The sequence below is a fragment of the Urtica dioica genome, chromosome 5 (genome assembly GCF_054948205.1).
Source record: "Urtica dioica subsp. dioica isolate 48M chromosome 5, U.dioica_male_clone48M_v1_H2, whole genome shotgun sequence".
Taxonomy (NCBI): domain Eukaryota; kingdom Viridiplantae; phylum Streptophyta; class Magnoliopsida; order Rosales; family Urticaceae; genus Urtica; species Urtica dioica.
Window position 1 is genome coordinate 1150507 of NC_142760.1, and position 27479 is coordinate 1177985.

The 27479-nt window shown below is 36.5% G+C and overlaps 3 protein-coding genes across 4 annotated transcripts; 2 read left to right on the top strand and 1 right to left on the bottom strand.

Moving 5' to 3' along the window:
- Positions 1 to 5002: 5002 nt before the first annotated feature.
- Positions 5003 to 6879, top strand: LOC149394707 (transcription factor bHLH130-like). The gene is made up of 6 exons (XM_089615516.1): positions 5003 to 5413; positions 5477 to 5589; positions 5710 to 5871; positions 6358 to 6423; positions 6511 to 6579; positions 6659 to 6879. Exons 1-6 carry the CDS (start codon positions 5158 to 5160, stop codon positions 6731 to 6733), a joined length of 741 nt encoding a protein of 246 aa, XP_089471642.1. The 5' UTR covers positions 5003 to 5157; the 3' UTR covers positions 6734 to 6879.
- Positions 6880 to 9001: 2122 nt separating this feature from the next.
- LOC149394708 (HhH-GPD base excision DNA repair family protein) lies at positions 9002 to 11495 on the top strand. The gene is made up of 6 exons (XM_089615452.1): positions 9002 to 9374; positions 9767 to 9883; positions 9962 to 10059; positions 10475 to 11004; positions 11081 to 11187; positions 11282 to 11495. Exons 1-6 carry the CDS (start codon positions 9045 to 9047, stop codon positions 11375 to 11377), a joined length of 1278 nt encoding a protein of 425 aa, XP_089471578.1. The 5' UTR covers positions 9002 to 9044; the 3' UTR covers positions 11378 to 11495.
- A 437-nt stretch (positions 11496 to 11932) lies between these two features.
- Positions 11933 to 16461, bottom strand: LOC149394709 (uncharacterized protein At5g08430-like). 2 transcript variants are annotated; one of them, XM_089615902.1, is made up of 9 exons: positions 16316 to 16461; positions 16182 to 16230; positions 14984 to 15825; positions 14787 to 14899; positions 14370 to 14429; positions 14143 to 14193; positions 13689 to 13759; positions 13272 to 13519; positions 11933 to 12782 (listed from the first exon to the last, which is right to left on the bottom strand). In XM_089615902.1, exons 3-9 carry the CDS (start codon positions 15726 to 15728, stop codon positions 12082 to 12084), a joined length of 1989 nt encoding a protein of 662 aa, XP_089472028.1. In that variant the 5' UTR covers positions 15729 to 15825; positions 16182 to 16230; positions 16316 to 16461; the 3' UTR covers positions 11933 to 12081. The 2 variants fall into 2 exon arrangements, with proteins under 2 accessions (XP_089472028.1, XP_089472025.1); XM_089615899.1 differs by having other exon boundaries at positions 11933 to 12809.
- Between the last annotated feature and the right edge of the window lie 11018 nt (positions 16462 to 27479).

Below are 27479 nucleotides of genomic sequence, written 5' to 3' on the forward strand. Positions count from 1 at the left end.
CGAACTTAACTCATTTAATAAGTTTCGCAATCCAATCGTATGACAGACACATGATGTGACAACTATGTACTCTGCTTCACAATGGAAAGAGTGACAATCGATTGCTTATTCTTCAACATCCATGTGAAGACTGTGTGTTCAATGTAGAACACAAATCGAATTGTGCTTTTTTTTTTTTCATCTGTGTCTCCACCCCAGTCGTTATCGCTACATCCAAAAAGCTTATAATCATTAGAAACATAGTAGTAAAATCCAAAGTTTTTCGTACATTTGATATAGTGAATAATCCTCATTTCCGCCTTCAAATGAGTAGCTGTTGGATGCTCCATGTGTCGAATAATAAGTTCGACGAATCGACGACATACAATATGTTAGGCATTGCGCATGTTAAGTATTACATGCTTCCAACCAAGCTCTTAAAAAAGTGTTGGATTCATTTTTTCTCGTTCCTCTCGTGCTTTGACAACTTGATTCCATAATCCGTTGGTGTGTTGATTGGATTTGAGTCAGCCATCTTGAACTTCTTGACCACCACTTTGACATAGATTTTTTGACAAATTAGGATTTGTTTTCTTCTTGTTTTACTTCAATACCAAGATAGACATGAATCCAATGTCAATAATCTCAAACTCCTTCGTTATCTCTTTATTGAGTTCTTCGAATACATGATACAATTGCTCCCTCTGAAGATCAAGGCGCCTGTGTACAATTGCTTCCTTTGAAATAGCTGTTAATTCAAATCATTTTAATATAGCTGTTTTCAAATGGAAAATGGTTACATTTCCTCTAAATTAAATTGTAGACAGTAAGTAAAATTAAATAGAGTCCGAAATAGTAAATAGTCTTTTTAAAAATTGTAAACATCAAGAAAAATAAAAATAAAAAGTGATAGTTCATTACTTTAAAAAAGTTATTTTCTTGATAAGAACTTTAAATATATTAAATTTGCAATAAATTATAAAGAAGCAACAACTAGCAGAACCGAATTCCAGTGTAAATGGAAAGCGATAAATTTAAAAAGCATTTAAAATAAGCTTATACGAATAAAATAATAGAAAAAAAAAGAGAAGGAAAAACAAATGAAAAGCTTACTATAACGTTCGAGATATACTAGTCGTTATCTCACAAAACAAATAAGACGACCTAGTAGTCTACGTGTATTCAAGAATTACATTAATGAAAGAGAGAGGTTTATTGGATATTGGATTAAGCAAGTTGTACTTTAAAAATGAGTGAAAAAGACAAGAGTTTGATCAAGTTGATAGGAGGATATATATTATATGCATGCATATTCTTTCACATCTTTAGCATTTATCAAGGAAATTTGATAAACCAAAGTTTGGTTTACCAAACTCAATGTTATATCACATTAAAACCAAACTCAATGTTTTTTTTTTTTTTTTTTTGAATAGTACGGATTTTCCATTAAAATTGGGTAAAAACCCATCAATACAGGAGAATAACACCTTAGTACATGGATTACCAAGACCTAAGTCGAGGTGAATCTAACACTAAATTCCGGTAAAAGAACGATATGTGCAAACTTCCGACAACGGGAAGGATTACAAGCACCAATAGAGCACACGAGAGGCTCGTTAAAAAACCCAAAGAATGGCGATGGAAAAATCCAACCAAACTCGGTCCGATAACCACGAATAGGGTGGCTCTTCAACATGCATAGATAAAAACCTAACAGGAAATCCACTACGGGAGATGCGACTACGGCTAATCCGAGTCCAAAACAAACCAAAACAAAACAAGCATGATAAAAATTAAAAGGGTCCATACTCCAACCAAAAACCCTAAAGCTAAACTGAAAACAAAAATCATCCACCAAAACAGTAAACCAACCACAAAAACCGATCCAACCAGCCCAGATCTGCGTTGCACAACGATCGGAGAGCAAGAACCCGGCGGCGCACACACCGACGGTGGTCGCACTACGGTCGGAGAGCGGTAGCTCGGACGCGGACGCGCACAGCAACACCCACGAGTCCGGCGGTGGGGATGGCGATCCGAAGACAAGCCCCGCAGCGGGCCCCTCCACTTCGCCCCCCGCGACCTCGCTCTGCACAGCACCCGCCTCTTCTTCGCCCGCGTTCTCGATGCCTGCGCACTCCCCAAGCGCCGCGACTGCTAATCGAAATCTGCAGTTCAAACCGCTGTTGGGTCGGACCACCTTGTTGGCGGCGGCGCTGGAGGCGTCGGCGGCACGACCGGGGCAGGAGGTGGACGCGGTGGTGCTGACCGGAGTTCTGGAGATGGAGGGGGTGCTCGAGGGTCGGGGCGGGGGGCTCTTGGCGGTGGCCAGCCTCTGGAGAGTGGTCGGAGTCGTTGAGACCTCCTTCGAGCTCGGCGGTCGACGGATCTAAACCGGCGGTGGCGAGCGTGGAGAATCGCCCTCCCCTCCGGACCGGAGCCGCGACAGCGACGGCGTCCGAACCCAGAGGGGCGGCGACGGCGATTCAAAAGTAGGGTTTTTTTCCTGCTCTGTTCCGAAGTTTTCTTAAGGAGAGAGTTAGATATTTCTACTAAGTAGTTTTGACAAGGTCATTATTATAAACCAAACTCAATGTTAAAACCTTCAAAATACTTTTTGTAAAAATTTTGAAATCATTAGACAAATAAAGGTAAAAATTTTAAAATCACTAGAAAAATGAAGACATATTTTTCGAAATGATTAAAAAGATCAAGATAAAAAAACTTCGAAATAACTAGTGTCAGAATAATTAATTGCGTTTGTGCTTGTGTTTGTGTTTGACTCTCAAATCCTATGGTTGATTCACAAAATTAAACAAATTATACCAGTCTTATTATAGTTGCATTTTAATCATTGTCTCAATTTATTTTAGTAGTCAATTCGATGACGTTACAATTAAATTACAATTTTTTTCACTAATTTTTAAAAATATTCAAAGTTTCATTTTATTAAGAAAATTGTTGATGTCGGAAACCGAGCCCTCAACAATCTCGAAGAAAACTATATAATAAGTATTTATTCGATTTATATTTAAATGATTCTCAAAAGAATTCTTAAATGAAACTTGCTAATCGTAAATAATAAAAGAAATGGAATCACTGCATTGATTGAACTTCTATTTCGAACGAGGTCGCTGGGCAAGAAAGTACTCAGCGAACTCAAGATTGCAAACTTGATCGTAAATTACGGAGTAAATACAAAGGTTTGAGTAAGGAAAATCGTGCGATTCTATTTTAAATGAGAGAATTTATAGACTAGGCGAGATACGGAATCTTCGGAGACACGTGGTGAAGACTTCGTCTGCTGTTTGACACGTCGCCTAGTTATTTGAATGAGTCTTGGTTGAAGTCTTCTTCGATCCGATATTCGTGGTGAGATTTGTATGTTGACTACGACTTCGTCTGGAGTTGGTTGAAATCGAAGTGAGCTCGTCGAGGTGAAGTAGCTTTGCTTGGGCCGAGCCCAAATGATGTGTTAATATATGTTGGGTCGAAGAATTGAGAAGGCTTTTCAAATATTGGGCTTTGAGAGGCCCAATAAATGTTTTAATAAAAGGGTCATTTTTAGCCCCACAAAAATAATCCACCAAGCCGAAATATTATTTTAGTTAATTTAATTTACTCTGCCCCGATCGAAGTAAATTAAATTAACTATTTTAGTTAATTTAATTTGCTTCGGCCTGATGAGCTTTTTTTTTTAATAAATATAATTAAACTTTGGCTAAAATTTTAAAAGAAACTAAAGATGGAATAATTTTAACAAATTCTTCCTAATTTTGTTCATATTAGGATCGATTTCTCTTCGTTTACACTAAGCTACTTTGTTTGCTCTTCGTTTTGCGTATGCGACAAACATCAAAGAGGAGAAGAATCGATATGAAGCAACCCTCAGAATTCATTGACTCATTAGTGTTCGAGGACCTCTCGAGTCAACCGAAGAAGAACTGTCGTCCACATTGTGATTTTGATGACTTTTTTAGTGATCGTGACATTTGGAGTTTTTTCCTCTACGCCACAAATGATGTCGACAACTCTAATAGATACACATGACAAGTCCTCACTCCGGTATACGTATTGCAAGTATTGATATGAGAAATCGCATCAACAATGATCAAATTATATATTTTAAAATGGAAACTTAAGAAACCAAACTGAATGTTACATCACATTTGAAAACCAAGATCAATGTTAAACACCTTAGGAAAACCAAATTTTTGGGTATGTAAAACGTAAAAAATACACTTGTTAATAAACTTGAAACAATTAGAAAAATGAAAGTAAAATTTCGAAATCACTAGACAAATGAAGGCAAAACCTTCGAAATGATTAAAAATATGAAAGCCGAAAACCTACAACATATCTAGTGTCAAAATAATCTAGTTTCAAAATTTTTGTCTTCAATTTATAGTATCTTCGAAAGTTTTACCTTCAAATTTATAGGGATTTCGATGTTGTTTTTCGAAGTTTTAACTATTCAAAAACTTATTTTTTCTAAAATTTTCAATATGGAACTTGATTTTTAAGTATACATTAACATTAAATTTGTTTTCTCAAATTTTCTTTTTTAAAATTGCGAAGTAGACGTGATCTTACAAATCTAAAGTTGTATTTAATGAAATTTAGCTAAATTCCCCCACATTTTCTTTCGACTATATGAGAAGACAATGAAACAAAGAGACACCCCCGGCTACTTTTTTTTAATTACAATATTATGATCGACATCCTCAAGTTTAATGCTCGAATGGATTATACATAAATTAATATTAAAAAAAAAAAAAAAAAAAAAAAAAGAGGATAAGAAGAAGGAGCCATGTATTGTTGAAGTCAACGCGAATGGATGACGTTCACACTCAGGACCACATGACGTCACTGACACCCCTCACAAGTGGCTCTTCCGTAATAACACTCAATCTCGAGGTTCTTCTTGTAACCTTGATAAGGTAAAAGTCTCTCTTTATTGGAGAGGCAAGTCAACGACGTTGTTGCCTCTATTTGAATCCCATCACATTCACATCTTCAAAAGAACAAAAAAAAAAAGATAAAAAGAGATTCCATTGAAATTCAAGATATTCCAAAGAAAAAAGAAAATAAAAAGCCAATCCACTTAATTTCAGTATCCCATCGAGTTTTCCTCTTTGTTCTTCGACTCTCTTTCAAAAGCTGTAGAGCTCAGAATCCATGGATCCAAACTCCGTCGGCCATAACCAAATCCATAGCTCCAGACTCGCTAGCTACAACTCGGCTCCGACTTCGTACGTCACCAGCCTCGTTGACCGGAGCTACGAAGCCGAGACGATCCTAGACCACCTCATCTCCTCTTGCAATGACTCCGAGTCCGTTCGATCGAGAACCAGTCTCGGAATCGGAATCGGAATCGGCTCTGATCTCGTTCGGCAGAATAGTTCTCCGTCAGGTTTCTTCGATGATAGTAATGGTGATTTCCAATCTCTCTCTCTCTCTCTATTTATCTCTCTTTTTCTAATTGATGGAGTGACAGGCTATGCGACGATGAGAGGAGATCGGAGAGTTGATCGCAACGGTCAGATTGGAACGACGAGCGGTTTCGACGCCTCCGAAAATGGCTTCAAAGCTGGTCTGAGAAGAACTCAGGTCAATTTCGAAACGATAATCGGTACAGCGATACAAAAACTAGTCCTGACTGTAGCGAATCCCTCGCTCTGTTTTGTTTGTTTGTTTGTTTTTTTTTTTTTTTTTTTTTGCGATCGGCAGAACATAGAATTCGGTATATCGCATCAGTCGAGCTTACCGAAGGACTTCACGATGGACGGTGGAGATCGAGTTTTGAGTTTCGAGGGCGGTTCTGCGATTCCTTCGACCAACATGAGAGCCAAAAGAGGTTTCGCTACTCACCCGCGAAGCATCGCTGAGAGGGTATTTAAAATTTACCTTTTTACCCAATTTTATTTAATTTATTTCACGTGAGTGTCATTTTTTTTTTTTTAAATTATAGTATCTGTAGTCATTTCCAAAATGTTTTTAATAATGAAATCTTATCAAAGATATGAACTTATTTAACTTGTTTATTTTGTAAAGAAGCTAATTAATTTATAATCTAATTCTAACCATAAAATCTATGTCTAAAAGTGATGCAATTTTATATTGTTGGAGTAAGATTTTGTGTTTTTATCAAATTTAAATAAAAATTATAAATTATATATCCGTTATTTAAATTTGTAAACTATATGTACATTATATTTAAATGACTAAAATGTTATAAAATTAAGAGGATTATTTTTAAAATTTATTAAAAGACCAATATATAAGGATAATAATTTAGAGACTATTTGCGCTAAAAATATGATATTATTTCTATTCTTTGAAAAGGTTAATGAGAGGTGAGAATCGTAAATTTTTTAGAATCGAAGAACTCGGATCAACGATAGAATAAGAAAGTTGGAGGGTCTTTTTCCAAACTTGGACAAGGTAAGTATACACACTTTTTATTTTATTTTTTATTTTTAAAAATTTTCTTGAACATAGTAACAATATTATGTTATTTTTCTTTCACAGCAAGCTAACACTTCACACAAGTTAGAATCAGTGCTTGAATACATTAAGGATCTTCAGAAGCAGATTAAGGTACAGCAATGGGATCTTGATATATCCAAGTACATAATTATTATAATTTTTGTTTATTTACTTATGAATATTTATGCAGGTACTCAATGAGACAAAAGCCAAATGTCTGTGTTCAAGTAATAAGAGACACTATGCAACAAACCCTTCTGCCTGAAAAATCAATTAGTGTTATTAGTCTGTACTTTATGATAATGTGTTAATTAATAATCATGTATGTATTTTCCAGATGAGACAGTAGAACTTAATTCAGCCTCAACTTGATAAAGTTTCTGTGTGGAAGAAATTATATATTGTTTTGCACGTTCTTAATTAGTCGTTTTATCTTATATGCGCATATAATTTTCGCATTAAAAAATGTCAATGATAAATAATATTTAATTTTCACATTACTTTAATTAAATTATAACTAAAAATACGTCAATGATAATATATATATATATATATATATATATATATATATATATTTGATACCACGCATGAGGTATACGTATATTTAGGAATAAATTTGCATCAATCGAGAGACAAGCTGTTTTTATTGATTTAATACTACATACTCTTGACGGTTTCAGCCAGTACTGTTTTATTGATTTAATATTTATTATATTAATCGTATTTGTCTCCATATAACTCATATGGTCATTTTTCCATAATCACTGTTATCATATTTATCAATGTGTGTTGTGAATATGAAGTATAGGCTTATAGCTGGTACTGAAATAGTATTTATTTTTCCTTGCCTGATCATTGAACGTACAAAAACAAAAATACAAAAATTAAATCGACTCTTCTACTTAGGCATAATATTGGTGTAAAGCTGTTGCCCTGAGCAAAGTCATATGGAGTCAATTACATAAAGAAAAAAAAAATGCCATTTTGATCATTTACTATTATTTCTTTGCAATTCAAGCCTTGGAGCTCATTTTGATCCTAGATAAATCATATATTTATGCTCTATATAATAATCAAATTTTTTTCTTGGAGATGTGGAGTATCTACGACCAAAGGGTTATATTAATGTTGATGTTTTCGTCGACAACAAATCTTTATGTTAAATCAATACTTTAGTCATTGCATTTTTATTACAAACTTAACACCACTGCTCTATAATTTAAAAATAAAATTTACGACAATGCAACACTATCATTCAAACAACGAGGAATCAAACCATATATAGACAAATCGGTGGTCCTTGTTGTAGAAGATTCACAATGGTCAAATATGGTTTGAGAATGAGGATTTTATCATTTGTTTTTCAGTTTGTGTTCTGTTATTTTGTTCTAGTTTAAAATAATGGTGTATGTTATTTTAGTGCCCACAGTCTTTTTGTTGTCTGGTTAACCATTTGAGTCATCAATTGGAATCTTGGCACGACAAGTATTCGTTTGTCTTTTATCAGAGTTGGTGTTCTTTGAGAGTTTTAGTTCATTAATTAATTTATGAGGGTTTATGAAAGAGTCGATGAGTTGTTCGATGTTTAGTGTGATCGTGTTTCTTTTCGTTGAAAGCGTACATATAGTGCACTTTTCTTCGATTCTAGTCTTGAATCAATTGTGTTTTGAGGTCTTCTTTAGCAGACGATGTATAATTTTTGTACTCTTGAGTGATATCTAATAAAAAGCTTCGATCTACTTTTTTCCATACATAAAAATTATGGTTCAAATTTTTCAAAGTAAAACTTTAAAAATCCTCATTTTAAAAAATCACCATTTTAAATCAATTAAGAATCCTCAAAGAAAAGATATATTTGAACTCTTGTTCATTGAAAAATAAAAAGAGAAAGTTTATAGTGTAAACCAATAATTAACAAAATATCAAAATATGAACTTAATATTTGAAAAAATAAAATATAAAATTAGACTTTTTCATTGGTTTAGACAAAAATGCCCCTGAAAATATTTAACTACGCTTGTCATCGGAAACAATCATAAACTATCGAAGAAGAAAAAAAAAATCTAATTAGGTTATCACAAATCATCGTAAACTAGCTAAAAAAATCTTTGAAAAATAATGCTTAATATTCTCAAGACATTTTTGTCCATAAAAATAAGTCAAAAACCCAATTTCACATATGATATTTGTATCTTATGTAACAAATTGACAATTCAATTGCAAATAAGTCATACGCAAAAATTTTATAAAGTTTTAGAGGAAGATGAAGTGATTTTTAATGAGGTATTGTAAAAATTCAGAAGACATGGAGTAACTAATAAAAAGATTAAATGATGAGAGAGAGTAATTTGAAATTTGCACATGTGACACGAATGTAACTACGTGATACAAATGCAACAACTTTGTGACACAAATGCAAAAAATCGACGAATTTGTGAGATTGACGCAAATTTTTCTAAATAACAAGCCCATTCATAATATTTTGTTAAATATCAGGTAAATTTCTCAAATAATCCCAAATATATTATACAAAGGCATTTCAAAAGCAAAGGCGCGATTCAGAGAGAGAGAGAGAGATGAGAGGATCGTCGTTGACAGACATTGAAGACATATTCAGCGAAATCGAAGCAGAGAAAATAAGAGCGTCTCTTCTTTGTTGGTACTCTCTGAATCGCCGAGACCTCCCATGGCGACTCGCCGAGGAAGACGCGGAGGTGAGAGCGTACAGAGTGTGGGTCTCGGAGGTGATGCTTCAACAGACCAGAGTTCAGACCGTCGTTGACTATTTCAATCGCTGGCTCTCCAAATGGCCGACAATCAAACACCTTTCCACGGCTTCTCTCGATCAAGTCAACCAAATGTGGGCTGGTCTCGGCTACTACCGCCGAGCTCGGTACCTTCTAGAGGTCAATTCCACGATTCGCTTGATATTCAGTTCATTGTCAAAACTACCGCTTTTTGAGAAGTTTGAGAAATGAATCGCCTGTCATGAATTTTTTTTTCTTATTACTACAGTTTTTAACCTAAAATAAATGAGTGTTTTAGCTAATTAGTCATATAAATTTTTAGCTTTACTAAAATTAGTTAAATAGCTAAAATGTTCAAGTACTAGGTTTCATTAAAGTTTTTTAATTTATTGTAAAAAAAAAAAATTATGATGATGTTGTTTTGGCTATTTTATGGAAAGCTTGAAACTTTGGCTATTATGCTTAACCAATTGTATAATTTCCAAAATAAAATCCTGATTGCGTGTGATTAAAGGAAGGTTTGCATTTGGAATTGTTTGTTCATATCATAGGGAGCCAAAATGATTGCTGAAGAAGGTCGTTTTCCCGAAAATGTAGCTTCGCTGCGGAAAGTTCCGGGCATCGGAGACTACACTGCCGGAGCGATTGCGTCGATTGCTTTCAAAGAGGTGAGTTTAAAAAAAAAAAAAAAAATTATTCATACAATGCGGAAAATTGTTGAGAAGATTGAGTATTATATTTCCCAGGTGGCTCCGGTGGTTGATGGGAATGTCGTTCGAGTTATTACGAGACTGAAGGCTATTTCCGCCAATCCGAAAGTCTCTTCGACTGTTAAGAGAATTTGGTGAGTTTGAAGTAATACTTATTAATCCTTGTTTATTACCATTTTATTACATAAATTTGTTACAAGATATCAGCAAAAAATTGCAATTTAGCCTAGGTTCTGAGACTGATTATTGTACAAAAATCTTTGACATTGCTATTTTCGCTTCCGAAATCTCAGGTAAATCTCAAGCCTCTCGAAAGCTTGTAATATCTTGGTTTATCCGCTAATATATCGTATATAGTTAGGGACGGATTTATTTAAGGCTCCGGGGGGTGCTTTCAAAATAAAAACTACACGTTTTTTATCTTAAAAATTTACAAATTAGCCTCTAAACTTGTTTTTTTTGCACATTAGTCCCCTTAATTTAAAATTTTCGGCTCCGTCCGTGTATATAGTTTTGACAATTAGTGGAATTCGAATGATGTTTAAATAGGGAATTAGCGGCTCAATTGGTCGATCCCTCTGAGCCCGGAGAGTTCAACCAAGGCCTCATGGAGCTCGGGGCGACCCTTTGCACTCCTCTGAACCCGAAATGCTCGGATTGTCCGATATCCGATCATTGCCGAGCGCTCTCGATCGCCCGAGACGACGCCTCGGCGCTCGTCACGGACTATCCCTCCAAAGTCCCGAAGACCAAACAAAGACAGGATTTTTCGGCGGTTTGCGTTTTGGAAATAGTGAAAGACGAGGACGGGGATTGTGGCGAGTTTCTTCTCGTGAAGAGGCCCGAAGAAGGCTTGCTCGCCGGGCTCTGGGAATTCCCGTCGGCTCGGCTCGAAGGCGAGGCCGGTCCGGAATCGAGGAAGGAAGCGACGGACCGGCATTTGATCGAACGATTTGGGCTCGACACAACGAGAAAGACGTGTAGAGTTTTGCTAAGGGAAAACGTCGGAGAGTTCGTGCACGTTTTTAGTCACATTCGCTTGAAGATATACGTCGAGTTGTTCGTGTTGCATATCAAAGGTAATCGCGGCTTAACATTTCTCGTGGGTTTTTTTAAAATTTAATGTCACATTGATATTAAATTTTTGGCTTAAAGGTGGTTTGAAGAGTGTGGTTAAAAACATTGAGAAAGAAGAGTTGGCTTGGAAATTTGTGGACGCTAAGGCAATTTCAAGCATGGGATTGACATCTAGTGTGAGAAAGGTAGTGTCAAAATAGATTAATTTTTGAAATTATGAAGTCTCTTGAAGATTGATATTTGACCATCAATATATGGATTGTGAAAATACTTGTGCAGGTATATACAATGGCTCAGAAGTTTAAGCAGCAAAAAATGGGAAGTAATCTTGTACAATGCAGAAAAAGGAACAGAAGTGGTGTTCAAAGCAAGTAGAATTTAACTACACTTGTCTAAGTTTTGTATTTAGAATTAGAAGAAGAATGAATGAATTCTTGAACTGAAATATCATTTTGTTAGAAGCATAATTTATCAATATATTTATTAAATTAGTCCAGCCGATTAAGAAAGGGGTGTTTTTAATTGAAATAAGTCAATTTCTTACATAAAAAAAAAAAAAAAAAAGTTTTCAATGGTATGTTGATATGTATTCATTTAAGAAAAAAGATGTGAATTGAGGATAACCATATTTTTTTTATTTTATAAATAAATTATAGATGGTAATTTCTTCTGTAATTAACAAGTCTTTAAGACTCTCAAACGATCTTGTCCCTATTCTGAATGAAATCGCAAACTGGGAAAAGCAGCTAAATGAAACTGTATACTGTGAAAAAAAAAAGTTAAATAAAACTATAAACAAGTAAAGAAAAAAAAATTACTTAAAAGAATAAAAAATTAAATGAGATTTTTGAGGGATTAAATTTGAAAAAGAAGTTACCGGAAATGATTTCTACTCTGAAAAAAAAAAAAAAAAAACACAAAAAAACAAAGTTTCCTGTGAAAACTCATAAGCATTTCCTGATATCACTAGTTTACACAATTCAAATTGCTTTTACACTTGAGTAACAGATAAATCAAAATCCAAAACAAGTATCAACAAAGACCAAAATTGGCAAACATCCATAAATCACAGAAACAAGCTAAATCTTATTCGCTCCAAGCTTAGAGTAAACTTGTTTGCCAAGAATGAGCTTCAAAGACAAAGCCTCATCAGGGCTTTGACCTATTTTCCAAATACTGAAATCCGCTGGAAAATAACCGACGTTGTTCCATCGCTTGAGCATCTCGAGCGAAAAAGGGCCTTGAACCTTTTCTTGTGGGTCCATATAGTGCCACATCACCGCATTGTCATCAAAAGTCTCTGCTTTAAGCGGCTCTTTGGCTTCCACGTCATCGTCGTCGCTTAAACATATTATTTGAGGCTCGATCTTCGCGGTCGGAGAACAAGCTTTGTCTTCGTCGCTTAAATATATTATTTGTGGCTCCGCAGAGGAAATCTTGATCCCGGGACTTTTGCTCTCATCGACATTCGCGCTTTGCCTCTCGTCGTCGATATCGAGGCTCGCGCTTGGAGATTTTTCGATCTCGGGACTTTTGATCGCGACGACATCCACGCTTCGCGTCTCGTCGTCGATATCGAGGCTCTCATTTGGAGATTTTTCGGTCTCGGAACTTTTATTCTTGACGACATTCACACTTTGCGCTTCGTCGTCAATATCGAGGCTCGTGATCAGAGATTTTTCTAGCTCCTTACTTTTGTTCTCGACGACATTCACACTTTGTGTCTCGTCGTCGATAACAAAGTTCTCCTTTGAAGATTTTTCGAGCTCCTTCGTGCCCTCTTGCAAGGACTCTTCAGGCTGCAATTCTACGCAAAAAAAAAAAAAAAAAGAAAAAGAAAAAAAAGTGATATATTAATTTCAGGTAAACGATGAGATTCTAAGCCAGAATCGTCCCTATATTCAGGAGGGGTAAATTAGTGATTGTATAGTAAATTCTAAGCTGTGTAGTTTAGTTATTTCCCTACTAGAGTAATCTAGAGTGAGAGATTTGGTGTCAACATCGAGTTTATTATAAGTGAAAGTATAAATTATAACAGCCAGCGTAGCTCAGAAAACAAATTTCTAATATTATCGATAAAACTCGGTTAACAATTTGCGAGGAGAACCAATCTCTCCACTTACACCACTCTTGTGAACCTATGACTTATTTCATAATTTATTACACTAATATATGATTAATAAAAATAAAAATGAAATTAAATAAGTAAATTACTAATTTACCCTTCCGGGTCTAAAATACGAGTATTAAACAAGTAGAAGAAAGGTACCTTCAGAACTATATCCGGCCCAAGTTAAGTGAAAGTCATCGTCACCATCATCGGACAGAGGAGCTTCTGAAACTCTCTTGTCGTCGATCGATCGCAATGGACTATTGGTATTATCGTCTTCTTGGTTTACTTCTTCTGTGACTTCGGGTTCTATTGTTTCTGAGATTATTTTCGGAATCTCACTCAAAAGCCGCTCTTGCTCGTCTTTTTTCTGAAGTAACTCCAATCTATCCAGGTACTCGGGCAGAGTAAGAAAAATCGACGGACGTCAAGGATCAACAGATTCCACAAACAAAAGCTCGTTAATTTAATAATCTACAATATTACATGACTTCGAAAAACCTGGATATCTTTCTTTTTCTTTTATTTTAACAATTCAACACGCTATCATAAAATGGTGCGGTGTAAAAAGGATATTCTCTTCGCCATCCCTTTTCATTGGCTCGGTCGATTAGCATCTGTAATAAAGTGAGTTCTCGAGGAAGCCACTATTAATATACAATTAGCAAATAAGTAAACATGGAGGGCTAATTTCAAAGCAAACTGTTTCTTTAAAAAAAAAATGTCTTGTAATGAAAAATACAGCAAAATACGATTTCTTTTGCATGGAAAATTTCTGAACTCAAATCAGGCAACGGACCAGAAAAAAAAAGAAAAAAAAGGTTGCGATCTGATCCAAACAAAATGCAACAAGGGTATTCCGGTATCAAATTTACATTTAAGTGCTAAACATATTTTTTGACGTCTAATTAAAGCTATCATTTATCTTCCTCGAGTAATTTCAAGCCGCTCTTGTTTTCGAGCATATTCTATGATGCTAAGATATTCGATTATATAGCCGATATTCAGTATAAAGGAATTCGATACATACATGATTTATCATATCCTCGTGCAATATGTTAGCCTTGCGTTGGAGCTCCGCCTATCAAATTCAGAAAAAATAAATTATATATAACAAAATAGTAACAGTTAAATGAATCAAAACTCCTTTTTCTTGTAGAGTTATCCGGTGAGTTTAGAAGGGTTAAGGAAGGACCAATAAAATCTACATACTTATACAAACAAGAAATGGTTCAGAAGTGGGAACAGAAAATTTACCACAGTGAGCTTTTCAAAATAACCGTCTTTTATTCTTTGATTGAACTCGTCGCATTCTTCCTGGTGATTTTCGAGAAAATAGAAATTAGACATTCCTGAAATTATCCGGGTGTGAGCCTCAACTCAAAAGCAAGAGAATTAGTCTAAATAATAAGAATAGTAATAATAAAACAACAGAACATAAGTTTGTCAGGATCGGACTAACTCTGATTGTCGTTACAAATGAAATTCGCCTAAATAATTGAACGTCTTTTTAAATAACTAAAGTTTAAATTTTATTTTTATAACAAGAACCCAACAAATAAAAATGCACATTATTATCTTAGCTGGTTGTGATTTGGTTTAAGGGTCCAAAAAAGCCTACATTATTTCTGAACATAAATTGTAGAAAAGAACTCAAAATGAAAGATAGATTACCTGAGAAAAATCTACATCCGAAAGATCAGAAACGAGAATGTCTTTTATTAAACCAGAAGCGAAAAGTAGAATCTTGGCATTGCTATCGGCGGCTTCAGAGACTCTCTTCAGACCTAAAAGCACATTCACAACAACAACAACAAAAATATTGAAAATACATTTCAAGTCTAATTAGAAAAAAAAAAATCGAAATTTACCCGTGACTTGAACGAGACAGTGAGAATATTTCCGAAGGCAATCGCTCGGATCGGACTTAATCCTCACAAAGCTTCCGACGATCTTCGTCTCGGAATCTACGTCCTTTTTCAGAATCTCCTCGACCAGGCTTCGCCTCAGATAAACAAGCTTCAGATTCTCGGGAATCACGGCAGCGAAACGACTCCCACGGCTCATCGGATCGGGTATTTCGGGAACCAATCTTCCGCTAATAACCGCTTCGGTTTCCTCGTCTTCTCCGCCGCCGCCGCCGCCATCGCACGAGAGGCTCGCGTCGGAATCGATCTCCGAGTTCGCCTCCGCCAGGTGGCGCTCGAGCAGCGTAAAGATCATGTTGCGGGCGATCGATTTCTTCCCGAAGAGCAATCGCAGCCGTTCATCGCACACGACCCTCTTCATCTTCTTCCTCCTCTTCGCCGGCTGGGTCTTGATCGAGCAATATTGGCCGTACAGATCGTAGCTCGGCTGGTTCTGATTCTGAGGGAGGTTTTTGTTGACGTACTCGGTCACGATCGCGTTGACTTCGAACTGAGAGAGAGGTTGGCTCGTGGGCCGTCCGATCGAATCCAAGAACCGAATCAACGGCTTCGATCCCCAGCCAGCGAACTCGATTCGCTTCTTCTTCCTCGACGAAGACGGGTTCGAATGGTTTTGTTGCCATTCCGAGTTGGAATATTCTTCGACCCACGAAAACGGCTCAGCGCTCGTTGCCTCTCTTCCTTCCATTCGGGGACGATATCGGTATTGTTTTTTTATACGATTATATCCCCAGGATCGGAATCAAGGCTCGGGAACTTTCTTGATCTCAATCATACATCATAACCTGTACAAGCAACAGCGATATAGGATTTTATTTAATTTTTTTTTTTAAATTTTTCAAGCTCTCAATGTAAAGTACAGTATTAAACTAGTTACCGAAAAAAAAAATCGAAATGCAGAGTTTTCAAACATGAAGATAATGGAGATACACATTATTGTTATTATCATATTAGATATAAGTCTGTTCTGCGGAAAAAAAGCTAGGTTCGTTGAAACAAAGATTCTGATACAGTAAAGCCCCAAAATGAAAAAAATAAAAAAAATACAACGGAATTATCTGACTATAACCGAGATCGATAGAGCCAAATTACAAATTCGGAAATGACCAAAATATTAAATAATAATAAAAAATGAACTTACCGGCGGTGAAGAAGAGATACGAAGCAAAGAAAACTCGGAAAACTATACTCTGCAAGATTGAGGGATTAAAAAAAATAAATTGTTGAGCGTATCAGTAATTCAATACAAGTTAGCGAGAAGGAATTGATTCTCACATTTGGCGGAGAGAAATCGAAAACGAATTTATGAGACCAAGGTTGTGTTCTTCTTCTTGCTTTTCGTCAGCGTGACGTCACTAAAAACAAAAACGATTTTGGGGGGTTCGGTAGATTTCATTTCTAAGGGTTTTTTTTTTTTTTTTTTTTTTTTTTTGTGGAAGAGAGGAGATTATAATGATTAAATTTTTATTATTTTTAAGAATTCTAGTTTTAAAGAAGTTGTTCTGATATATTTGGAAAGAGATTGGCACACGAGTGGGACGAAGATGAACGATCTGAGTCTGACGTGTCTCGTACTTCTATAATTTTCTCCGAAAAATTCAATTCCATCTTAATTTATGTACTTCTTAGTTTTTTTCAAAATAATATATTTAACTAATGTAAGAATACTTTAGAGCATCTCCAACCCTAACATTAAATTTGATGTTGAAATTGCACAATTTTTTTTTTTTGTGTTTTAGCACTAATTTTTTTTCAACTCCAACCACAAGCCACCAACACTAAATTGTACATTAAAAACACTATTCTATATAATTATATTAGTAATTTTAATTAATCTATTTATTAATTAATTTTAATAAATAATTATAATTTATATTTTTAATTAACTAATTAAATTAGCTCTTACATGTCAATATTTAACAAAAATTAAAATATACTAGAAATAAAAATAATAAAATTTTGAAATAAATATTACAGTATTTAAAAATAAATTTCATTAAAATAACTCTAGATAAAAACAAAATATTTGAAAGACAGATTGTATTATACTCATTTATATAATTAATATATATGTATATGTGTATATATGTATTAGATATTCAACTATATTAATAAAACGAATGTTTAAATTTTTTTTAAGGTATACCGTGTGATACATTACCCACGCCAAATATAAATGGATAATGTATCACACGGTATAAATGACGTGCACTATACAGTGTGGTTGGAGGAATATTCACGCTATATTTGAAGTTATACAGTACCATTGGAGATTGCCTTAAAAACGTCAAACTTTTTACTTCTCATGAGTCATGATGATATATATAAACACTAAATTAAGTTCGGTGTTTATATACGGGTTAAGATGGTAGATTTGTCATTTTTAAAGTTTTCAAAATAAAAAATCAACAAAAAATTTAGATTAACAATAAGCGAAATATTTTATTAAAACACATAGTATAACGAGTATTTGACTTGAGCTCGGAGGATAAATTTTTGGGATGACAGTTTCGTGTTTGTATCAATATCATGTCGTGTTAATCATGCGTTTATACAAAATTGTTGGTACTAAATCTCATTATTTATTAATCGTGTTTGAAATCTAAGTTTAAATCTGATTTTTTTCATATCCATTTATATTAAATTTAGAGGAACTTCGATATCCAAACCATATTGTAAGAATTCAACTATTATATTTTACACACATTTTATTGAATTTTCTTGTAAATTAAATTTTTATATATGAATTTTGGAGAAAGTAGTGATCTGAAATTTTGAAGTTTGACACAAAGTTGTTAAAATTTTGAATTTCTTTGAAATTTCATCGGAATTTTGAAGTTTCGTCATAAATTTTCCAAAATTAAAATTGTGAATAAAAAAAAATGACAAATCTTGTAATGAAATAAACCTACGGACATTCAGTGTCACTATGGTATGGTGAATGACAGAAAACAAAATAGTCATCAATTTTATGATCAATTTTCGAATTTTTTTTTATATTGGGTTCATACTTTTGTATAGATTGATTTAGTTAACGGAAAAAGACATATATTATGTATTTAAGTGAAATAAGTCGTCGATTTTGATTTTTTGAATTCATAGTTTACTGTTAATAATTAAGATATACTTTTTACCTTAAAATTTTAAAAAAAATCCGATTTTACTCTCACTTATTTAACATTTTAAAGGGGGAAAAAATACATATCATCTCATGATTTCTCTTATTAGATGCTCTGATCGCCGTCGCAATGGACGTGATCATAAGACATCTTTGAGGTTAAAGCTTGCGCTTCTTGCCGCGACAATCCCATGAAATTCGCGGCTCCAACTTCTCCACCATTTTTTAATCCCCAGCTCCGGCGTCACCTCCCAGCCATTGTCTCAGCGACTCTTTGCTATGTCTATGTGTTTTGGTAAATTTTGTAAGCTTTGAAAGATTATTATTCTTCAATTATTTTGTTTTAATCTTCATTGAATTAAAAAAAACCATAAAGAAGTGAAGAGATGAGATTTTGAAGAAGCCGAGAGAAAAATAACCGGCGACTACAAAAGTAATCAAGCCCAGAGAAAAATAAACATGGCTGGCGACTACTTTGAGACTATAAGTTTTGAAGGCTTAGGGAAGATTAAATCTCGGGACAAAAGGCATAAGGGAAGGTAGCTCGTGATTCTCGTCTCGGTCTTCTCGAAAGGTAGTGAAGTGGGTAGGCAACTCAATCAATAGGAATTTTCTCTAGAACCCACCCTAGAAGGAAGCCTGGGGCTAGGAACCAGAGAAAGGGAAGGTTGAAGCCAATCTCGCTGGCAGGTATAATCGAGCCTCTACCAATCCCGGAGCGACCATGGTAAAGTGTTTCTATTTTCGACATGTAGACTAACCCTGATGCAGAGCTCAAGTTGGAACCCAGATCCCTCGTTCATTTAAATATTTCTTTTAACGTCTATTTAGTTATATTAAAACATGTCGTCTATAAATAAATAGAAAACCATGAGCTTAGATGGTGAAGTGAATTTCGCCTCATATGCCGAAGGGTTAGAAATGTAACTTCTCTCCTAGTTGATTTGTAAAATATATGGAAATGTTGGATCTCGAGTCTCGCAATGAATTTGAAGGCATTATGAGCTTGAGAAGAAAAATACGAACAATAAAAAAAAAATTATCCTATATAAATTTCAAAAGGGATTACAATACGTAAAATATAAAAAAGGGTAATACTTCTTTTGATAAACAAAATTCAACAATTCTCAATTTGTACGTCTAGAGTAAAAATAAAATATGTGTTTAAATTCTATTCATAGCCGGTCTAGAGATCCACGTCCTCCAAAAACCTTAGCATTAGGTCATCTTGACCCGACCCATGTCCCCGGATCATGTGACACGTCTTCTAGAATTGGTCTTCCCGCTCGAAATGAAGTTAACGTCTTTGATGGCCGCACAAGTCGTCCACATGGTCCTGCTTCGTGCTCCTTAAGACTTGGTCTTCATTTGGACCAAGGAGCTCAATCGTCGTCACTTGATCTTTCCTTGTCTGAGGTGTTTCATTAGAGAACCTCATATGTTACTCCTCAAAACAAGGTTTTACCTCGTATCGGGTCCTCACCGCGGGCTTGCTTAGGTGGGATTCACGAAGGCTTAAAATGAACCTTCTTAGATTAAAGATTGTTCCCGGAGCTTCCAAGGCCCAAGTCACTCAACATTTTACTGGGCCTAAAGTTGATAGGCCCATAAGTAGGACCTAATCCCATAAAGACGAAGTCCTACATGAACAATAGAAATGGACAGAGTTATATAATGAATGTCTTATATAGTTTTTGGGGTTGTCAAGGATCCATTTTTTTTAATGAATTCTATTCCATTCCTACATTTTGCAGTCAACCAAACATGCCATCAGAGAATACTTTCAATGGACTCTTCTATAGTAAATTCGTTCTCACTCGTACCCTCGCTCCTTATCTCTAACGTGTCGTCGACCAAAGCGACCTCGTCGTCGCTCTTGCCCATACGCATGATGAACTCCAACGCCGAAACGACGTCTTTCATCGACGGCCGACCGGCACTGTTGTCGAGCATGCAGTTGATGGCGATCTCGCCGTATTTAAGGAGGCACTCCGGCGTGATATCACCGGCGAGGTTGGGGTCCACGATCTTGTCTAGCGTCCCGTTCCGGTGGCAGCTCTTGACCCAATTCGCCAGGCTCACGTCAGGCTGCCACTCCGCGGTGTGGAGGATCGGCGGCCGCCCGCAGAGGACCTCGCACAACACCACCCCGAAAGAGTACACGTCGGACTTCTCCGAAAGACGCTGATACTGGTAGTACTCGGGGTCGAGGTACCCGAAGCTTCCCTTCACTTGGGTGCTGACGTGGCCCTTGGACATCGTGGTGGGCCCGACTCTCGAGAGGCCGAAGTCCGAGACCTTTGCGGCCCACTTTTCGTCGAGCAAGATGTTGGTGGTCTTGACGTCGCGGTGAATGAAGACGTGTTTGGCGCCGGCGTGGAGGTAGTGGAGCCCACGGGTGGCGCCGACGCATGCCTCGAGGCGGCATTGCCACGTCAGCGGGGGGTTTTCGGACATGTACTCGTAGACGAGGATCATCTCATCACGGTCGTGACAGTATCCAACGAGCGGAGGAGCTTTAAATAAAATGGACGAGTTTTATTTCAAATTCTTGTTGCATATGAGACGTCCTTAAATTTTAAATATCTTGAAAATGATAATATTTAAGGTCGATGAAATTTCGAAATGAGAATATTCGAGTGAACTCGATATTATTTTCGAATAAAATTATTCGGAATAGACTCGGAGATTTAAAAGTCTCAAGAGTATAAATAAATTCCGAGATCCCTTAAATATATTCAAGACAACGGGAAATAATAATAATTTTCTCGGTTATTTTTCAAGATCATTTTTAATTAATTAAGGACAGGATTGTGAGATTTTATTTTAAAAGGACTTATGTGCAACATTTTGAAGGACGAGATTGAAAGAAAAAAAGGAAAATGAGTCGTTTTAAGAGAATCGTGTCAAAACTTGAGTGGACCACTTGTACCCGCGTGGCGTAACGTGAGAGTGCCACGTAGCCTCCTAATCCACTCTCCCTCTCTCTTTCTCGGCCACCTCACATTCCCTCACTCTCTCTCTCTTTCTCTCATTCTCGGTCTCTCTCTCTCTTCTCTCTCTCTTCTTTCCCTCTTCTTCCTCACGTCACTCGGCCGAAAGAACCAGACAAGGAAACAAAAACCCCGAGCTTGTTCTTCACCCGTCACCAAGCCTCATCATCACCGCCATCCTCTCTCTCACTCTTCTCCTTCCTTTCTTCTTCGCGCGCCATCAAGCCACCGAGCCACGTCGCCGCGCGTCCATGCCGAGGAAGCACTCCGCCGCGAGCTCGCCGTGTCCACCGCCCGAGAAAGAGACGCCGGGAAAGAGTGTTAGCACGCCGAGGAGTCCAAATTCACGAGAAACCTGGTAAGGAAATCAAACCCGAATGGATTAGTGAGATCTAGGGTTCTTAACTCCATTTTGATACAAAAATACCTTCGTCTTATCCAATTATGCTTACATGAAATTTCTTTCTTTGTTCCTATATCTTATTCTCGCACATCAACATCACAATTTATTATACCTACATCAGTATTATACGAGGTTTATTGTTCACATGGAAATTTAAAATACACGTGTGAAGTATCACTTTACCTTTTAATCACAGCAGTGTGGCAGGCCGGCCTACAATCTGTATGATTTGCACGCTCTGAGCCCTTAATAATAAAAAGAAAAATTGTATAAAATAACCATTTAAAACTTATTGATTAGTAAAATAACAAAAGTTTCAACTTTTCACACTACTACAAATATGAGCATCAGGTGCGGCAAAAGTCGCACCTGATGCCCACAAAGTCGCACCCGATAGTACTATCGGGTGCGACGTAGTCGCACCTAATAGTCCGCAGCTAATACTATTGGGTGCGACACTATTGGGTGCAACTGATCGCACCTGAAGTCGGACCTATTTTTTCCGTGGGAACTCTAGAATAAGGCGGGAATTTGACTTTTGGGTGCAAGATGTCGCACCAAATACTCTTCCCGCCATAGTATTGGGTGCGGTAGTCGCACCTGATACCCTTCCCGCCATAGTATTGGGTGCGACTAGTCGCACCTGATACCCTTCCCGCCATAGTATTGGGTGCGACTAGTCGCACCTGATACCCAATTTATTTTAAATTTTTTTTACAAGTATTAGAATTAGAAATTAATATTATTAGAATTAGAAATTAATATTATTAGAATTATAATAGAATTATAGTTAGAATTAGAAATTAATATTTCATATTAAAATATTTTTAATATACAAACAACTAATACGAGTTTGTTCGCTAATATAAAAATATACAAGTCTAACTATTTTCGTTTTTGCCTATAAAACTTATCTATAGAGGAATTTCCTCTTCCAAATAAGTTGCCTCCGCGGCCACTGCTGCTTCCTCCTCGGCCACTGCCACTACCACTAGGACGATCTCGCTGAAACTCCGCAGAACCTGGCGTCACATTATCAGCCATTGGCGCTGATGTCTGCGTAGGGGAAGCCTGAGTATGCATATGTGTAAACGAGAGCAGCTGTCGCTGCATCTCTTCCATCTGCATTTGTTGTGCGGCCATTTGAGCTTGTTGTGCTGCCAACTGAGCTTGCAACTCGGTATACAGTACTGGATCGGCACGTGACTGAGATGACGAACCAGACGAACTTCCATCTTGAGCTCGAGCCACACTCAAAGCCCCAACTGGGGTCGTGGGTCCTATCCCGACATCCCAATCACGGCGTGGCCCGAGAACGTCATGCATCGCATACTCCTCTGCGCGTTCGAGGCTCACCTCTTCGCCTTTCTCCTCCGCTTGTCGCAAAATATCTGCCACTTGGGCGTTGATTCGCGTCTTTACAAAAAAACCAAATAAAATTATTATATAATTATTATTAAGTAATTAAATAAAGTAACTTACAAATTGTTGACTCGCGAAGGGCGTTGTCCAGTTGCCGTTAATATCTTGATGTTTTTTCTCCCACGTCGCTAATGCGGAGGGCAATGTCCCATCCTCCTTCCTCTGCAAGTTTTAATCATCAAAATAAGACTAATGTGTCTAATGTTAATAAAAATTAAGAAACTTACGCTCTTCTGTCAATGAGCAAAAAAAGGTATCGACCCTTGTCTGGCCTTTGTCTGCTTCTTCTTCGCATTTTGTCTGTTGCGGTCAGCCTTTGTCTGCGAGACATAAATTCATTTAATTCGATTCGATGAGAAAAAAAAATCATGTTCAACTCATACCTTATGGGCCGGTGTGTTGAACACCTCTATTGCATTCAACCAAGCCTCGTGCGTATAGCCCTTTGGTGTTTCTTCTCTGGCGAGCTCTATTTTCCCGCAAAACTTGTTGAAGAATCTAGATGATAACTTTGACTTTTGGTTGCGTCGCAACCGCTTCATTTCGCGAATGATAGTAGACTCTATCTCATTGTGAATGCAATCAGCTGGCACTCTATCGCGAGTTGCAGGATCCTCGTACACAAAACGGTACTCGTTATGGATTGCGGTCATAACGGCCGTCACATGCTGAGGCTCGACTTCATTCCAGTCATTTGCGTGTGCTTGAAACGTCGCCTTGATCAAGTTTCCAAGACTGTTCGAGAAGGTGCCGATCATGGGATTTAGCTCCCTGATGTCCTGGTAGAACATCATGTGTCGCCGATCGTAGCGAACTACATTCGCACCAGGAGTCCCTACCCCTGCTCTCCCTGACACGAGACCCTTCGTTGGTCCACGTGTGTTCTTCGATCCGGAGGATCCCGGCGTCTGTGGTGGATCCTTGCCTCCACCTGCTCCAGTCGACATCCTATAAGAAGAAAACAAGATTAGAAAACAAAGAAACGTGGACGACAACGAGAAATTATTAATTAGCATTGAAAGCTCAACCTCTCGTTCTCGGTAACCCAATCTCTACTTGGATTAGACATTGATTTCGCTGAACGAGAATTATTAATTAGCATTGAAAGTCCAATCTTACCAAAGGACCGAGAGCGAATTTAGAAGGAATGAGAGAGAGACTGTGAAAGGTATCTTATTTTTTTAAAATGGATTGTAGAAATTGTGGGAAAGATACTAAAGCGCCTCAAAATCCTGGAAACAATCCTGGAAAATTGATTGTTTTTTAAAATGGACTGTTTCTAGTGGATTTCGATTCTAATTGGTTCAAAACTCTACCGAAATTTTGGCAGAGTTTCCCCTATAATATTGTTAAACCAAAAACCTGCAAACTACTTTAAAAACATTTAAAATCCATCCAGAAAGTATCATATTAATTAACTAAGTCCTAAACCGAACCTCCGTGGCTCGGTCACAACATTTTATCAATATCTATAAAACAATCACTCAGTAATTAATTAATTACAATATCATAAACAACTAATTAATCTAATAAAATAGTTTAAACAATTAACCAATTTCAATCTTAATTAAACTAACATTTAAAATTTAAAATTAGTTACATAACCAATTTCATTATTAAGTACAAATTGTTAACAATTAAACTACAAATTAATTAGTTAACTAAACTAACAACTTATTAACCAATTTGATTTCCATTACAATTTCAATTTCAAAATAAGATTTAATCTAAACTTTTACAATTACAATTAATTTCAACTAAACATTAACCTAAGCATATTACTAAACTAATTATAAACACTATATATATTAACAATTATAATTACATTAATTAATACATGTTACTAAACTAATTATAAATACTATATATAGAATTTGAAACTAAACATACTAAATTACTAATTAAAACTAATTAATAATTATTAACACTAATTATATATGCTAATTAAAACATACTAATTACTAATTAAATCATACTAAACCATTTAAATTTTGTTTTTCTAATTAAAACTAATTAATAATTATTAACACTAATTATATATGCTAATTAACACATACTAATTACTAATTAACACTAATTATATATAATACTAATTATTAATATATATATATATATACACAAAAAAATATTATACCTTAGGCGGCGGAGGAGATCGGACCGGCGCGGAGAAGCGGCACAGAGGAGCGAAGGCGGAGGAGAGGACCGGCGCGAAAGAGAGGACCGACGAGGAGCGGCTGCGGAGGAAAGGACCGACAGAGGAGGAGAAGACCGGTCTGAGAAAAGCGGCGCGCGGACTTGGACGTCGGAGAAGGCGTGCGGACTTGGGCGTCGGAGAAGAGAGAGGGAGGGAGAGTCGCAGAGGGAGGGAGGGAGGGAGGGAGAGTCGCAGAGGGAGGGAGAGAGAGAGGGAGAGTCGCAGAGGGAAGGAGAGAGGGAGGGAGAGTCGAAGAGGGAGAGAGAGAGGGAGGGAGAGTCGGAGGGGCTGTTGTGAAGAAGATGAAGAAGACGAAGCTGTTTATAAACTAACCCTAGTAATCAGGTGCGACAAGTCGCACCTGATACACCAATAGGTGCGACTAGTCGCACCTGACAGTAAAAAAAAATCAAAAATTAAATACCACGTCAGACAAATGAAAAAAATGAGGGGGAGAAGTTGAGCGCTTATTTTTTTAAGACTTTCAGGTGCGACCAGTCGCACCTGAAAGTTTTCAAAACTATTGGGTGCGACTCGTCGCACCCAATACCACTTAAAATCAGCGAATTTTTTTTTTCTTTTCTGGAGCCCTTTGGGTGCGACAAGTCGCACCTGATGCCCAATTAGGTGCGACTTTTAGGTGCGACAAGTCGCACCTAATGCCCCTCCGCACCAGAAAGGCTTATTTGTAGTAGTGTCAGCAAAGTAGACAAATTTACATTTTCAAAATTTTTTTGACAGCCAAGATTAAATTTTTTTGACAATTATTATAAACAATTTATCACTTAAAAAAAATTAATCTTGGGATCAAATTTTTTTTTGAAATGAGATTGCTGCACATTTTAACTATTTCATTAAATTAAGATAAACTTTGGCTAATTTGTAAATTCATAACTTTAAATTGACTATTTAGTTACATCACCTTGATTCTTCTTCCCAAAGAAAGATCAACACAAAAGAGCTGTAATGTATAAACTTTTGTAAACGCTCGACTTGTGAATTTGAATAAAATGGACGAGTTTTATTTCAAATTCTTGTTGCATATGAGACGTCCTTAAATTTTAAATATCTTGAAAATGATAATATTTAAGGTCGATGAAATTTCGGAATGAATCTTAAGTTTGGTTTATGATATGTATTTTCAGTATTTAAATAAATAATTTATGATTATTTATTTAATAACGTTTATGAATTTAATTTATTATTCGTTTGGAATTCTCGGTTATTTTAATTTCGGATTAACTAACTTATTTAAGACTCAGGGTTACTCGCTGAATTTTATTTCGTATCATTCTCGATACGAAAATATGCGAGTCTTGAATAAGTTTGATTTCCGAAAAACCGGAGAATAATAAATTAAATTCTCGAATTCCAAACCGACCCTAATCCCGACAACGAACCCTATCCTCTTTAAGTAAACTCGAATCCAATAACTAACGGATATTCAACTCCGGATGCTAGTTCTCCCGACGTTTCGACAAGTGCCAAGTGTCTCGAAGAACGTGAGAAGCAGGACATCTTCGGGAATCGTCGAGCTTTCTGCCGAACAATTCCGGGTAAGTGAGGAGACATAAGTCAACTACTTACCAAGGGGATAACCATGTTTGTTTGTGCATTTGCTTGCTAGTAAACAAGAGTAGGTGAAAGCCCTAAAACGAATAAACTTGAAAGTTAAGGCTTCGGCCACTCTTGCTTGAAAACTTAGTTCGGGTATGCCCGTTAGGTTCAAACGCTAACTTGAACCAGCCACGTTTGCTTTGTGTATAGTTAGACTTCTCTTCTAACTATAGGAAGTAGGTTAGAATCGAGAGGACGGAAGAGCGATAGACTCTCAAATTTAATCGAGAGTAGAGAGTTCGGAAGTCACATTTCGAGCTTTCAACTTAAAACACTTAACGAGCTTCAAAGGGAAACAATAAGTTCTTTCGGGGTTTATCTCGTTACGCTCTTCCATATATAAGTTCTTTCTATATATATGTGCTTAAGTGAAATAAGACATTCGATTTTGATTTTCTGTACTCTTAGTTTACTGTTAATAACAAAAATATAATTAAAAATATACTTATTTAACATTTTAATTTTAAAGGGAAAAAAAATCTCATCTCATGATTTCTCTTATTAGGTGCTCCAATCGCCGTCGCAATGGACGTGATCATAAGACATGTTCGAGCTTGAAGCTTGCGCTTCCATGAAATTCGCGGCTCCAACTCCTCTGCCATTTTTTTTTATCCCCAGCTCCGACGCCATCTCCCAGCCATTGTCTCGGCCACTGTTTGCCATGTCTATGTGTTTTGGTATTTGGTATTTTT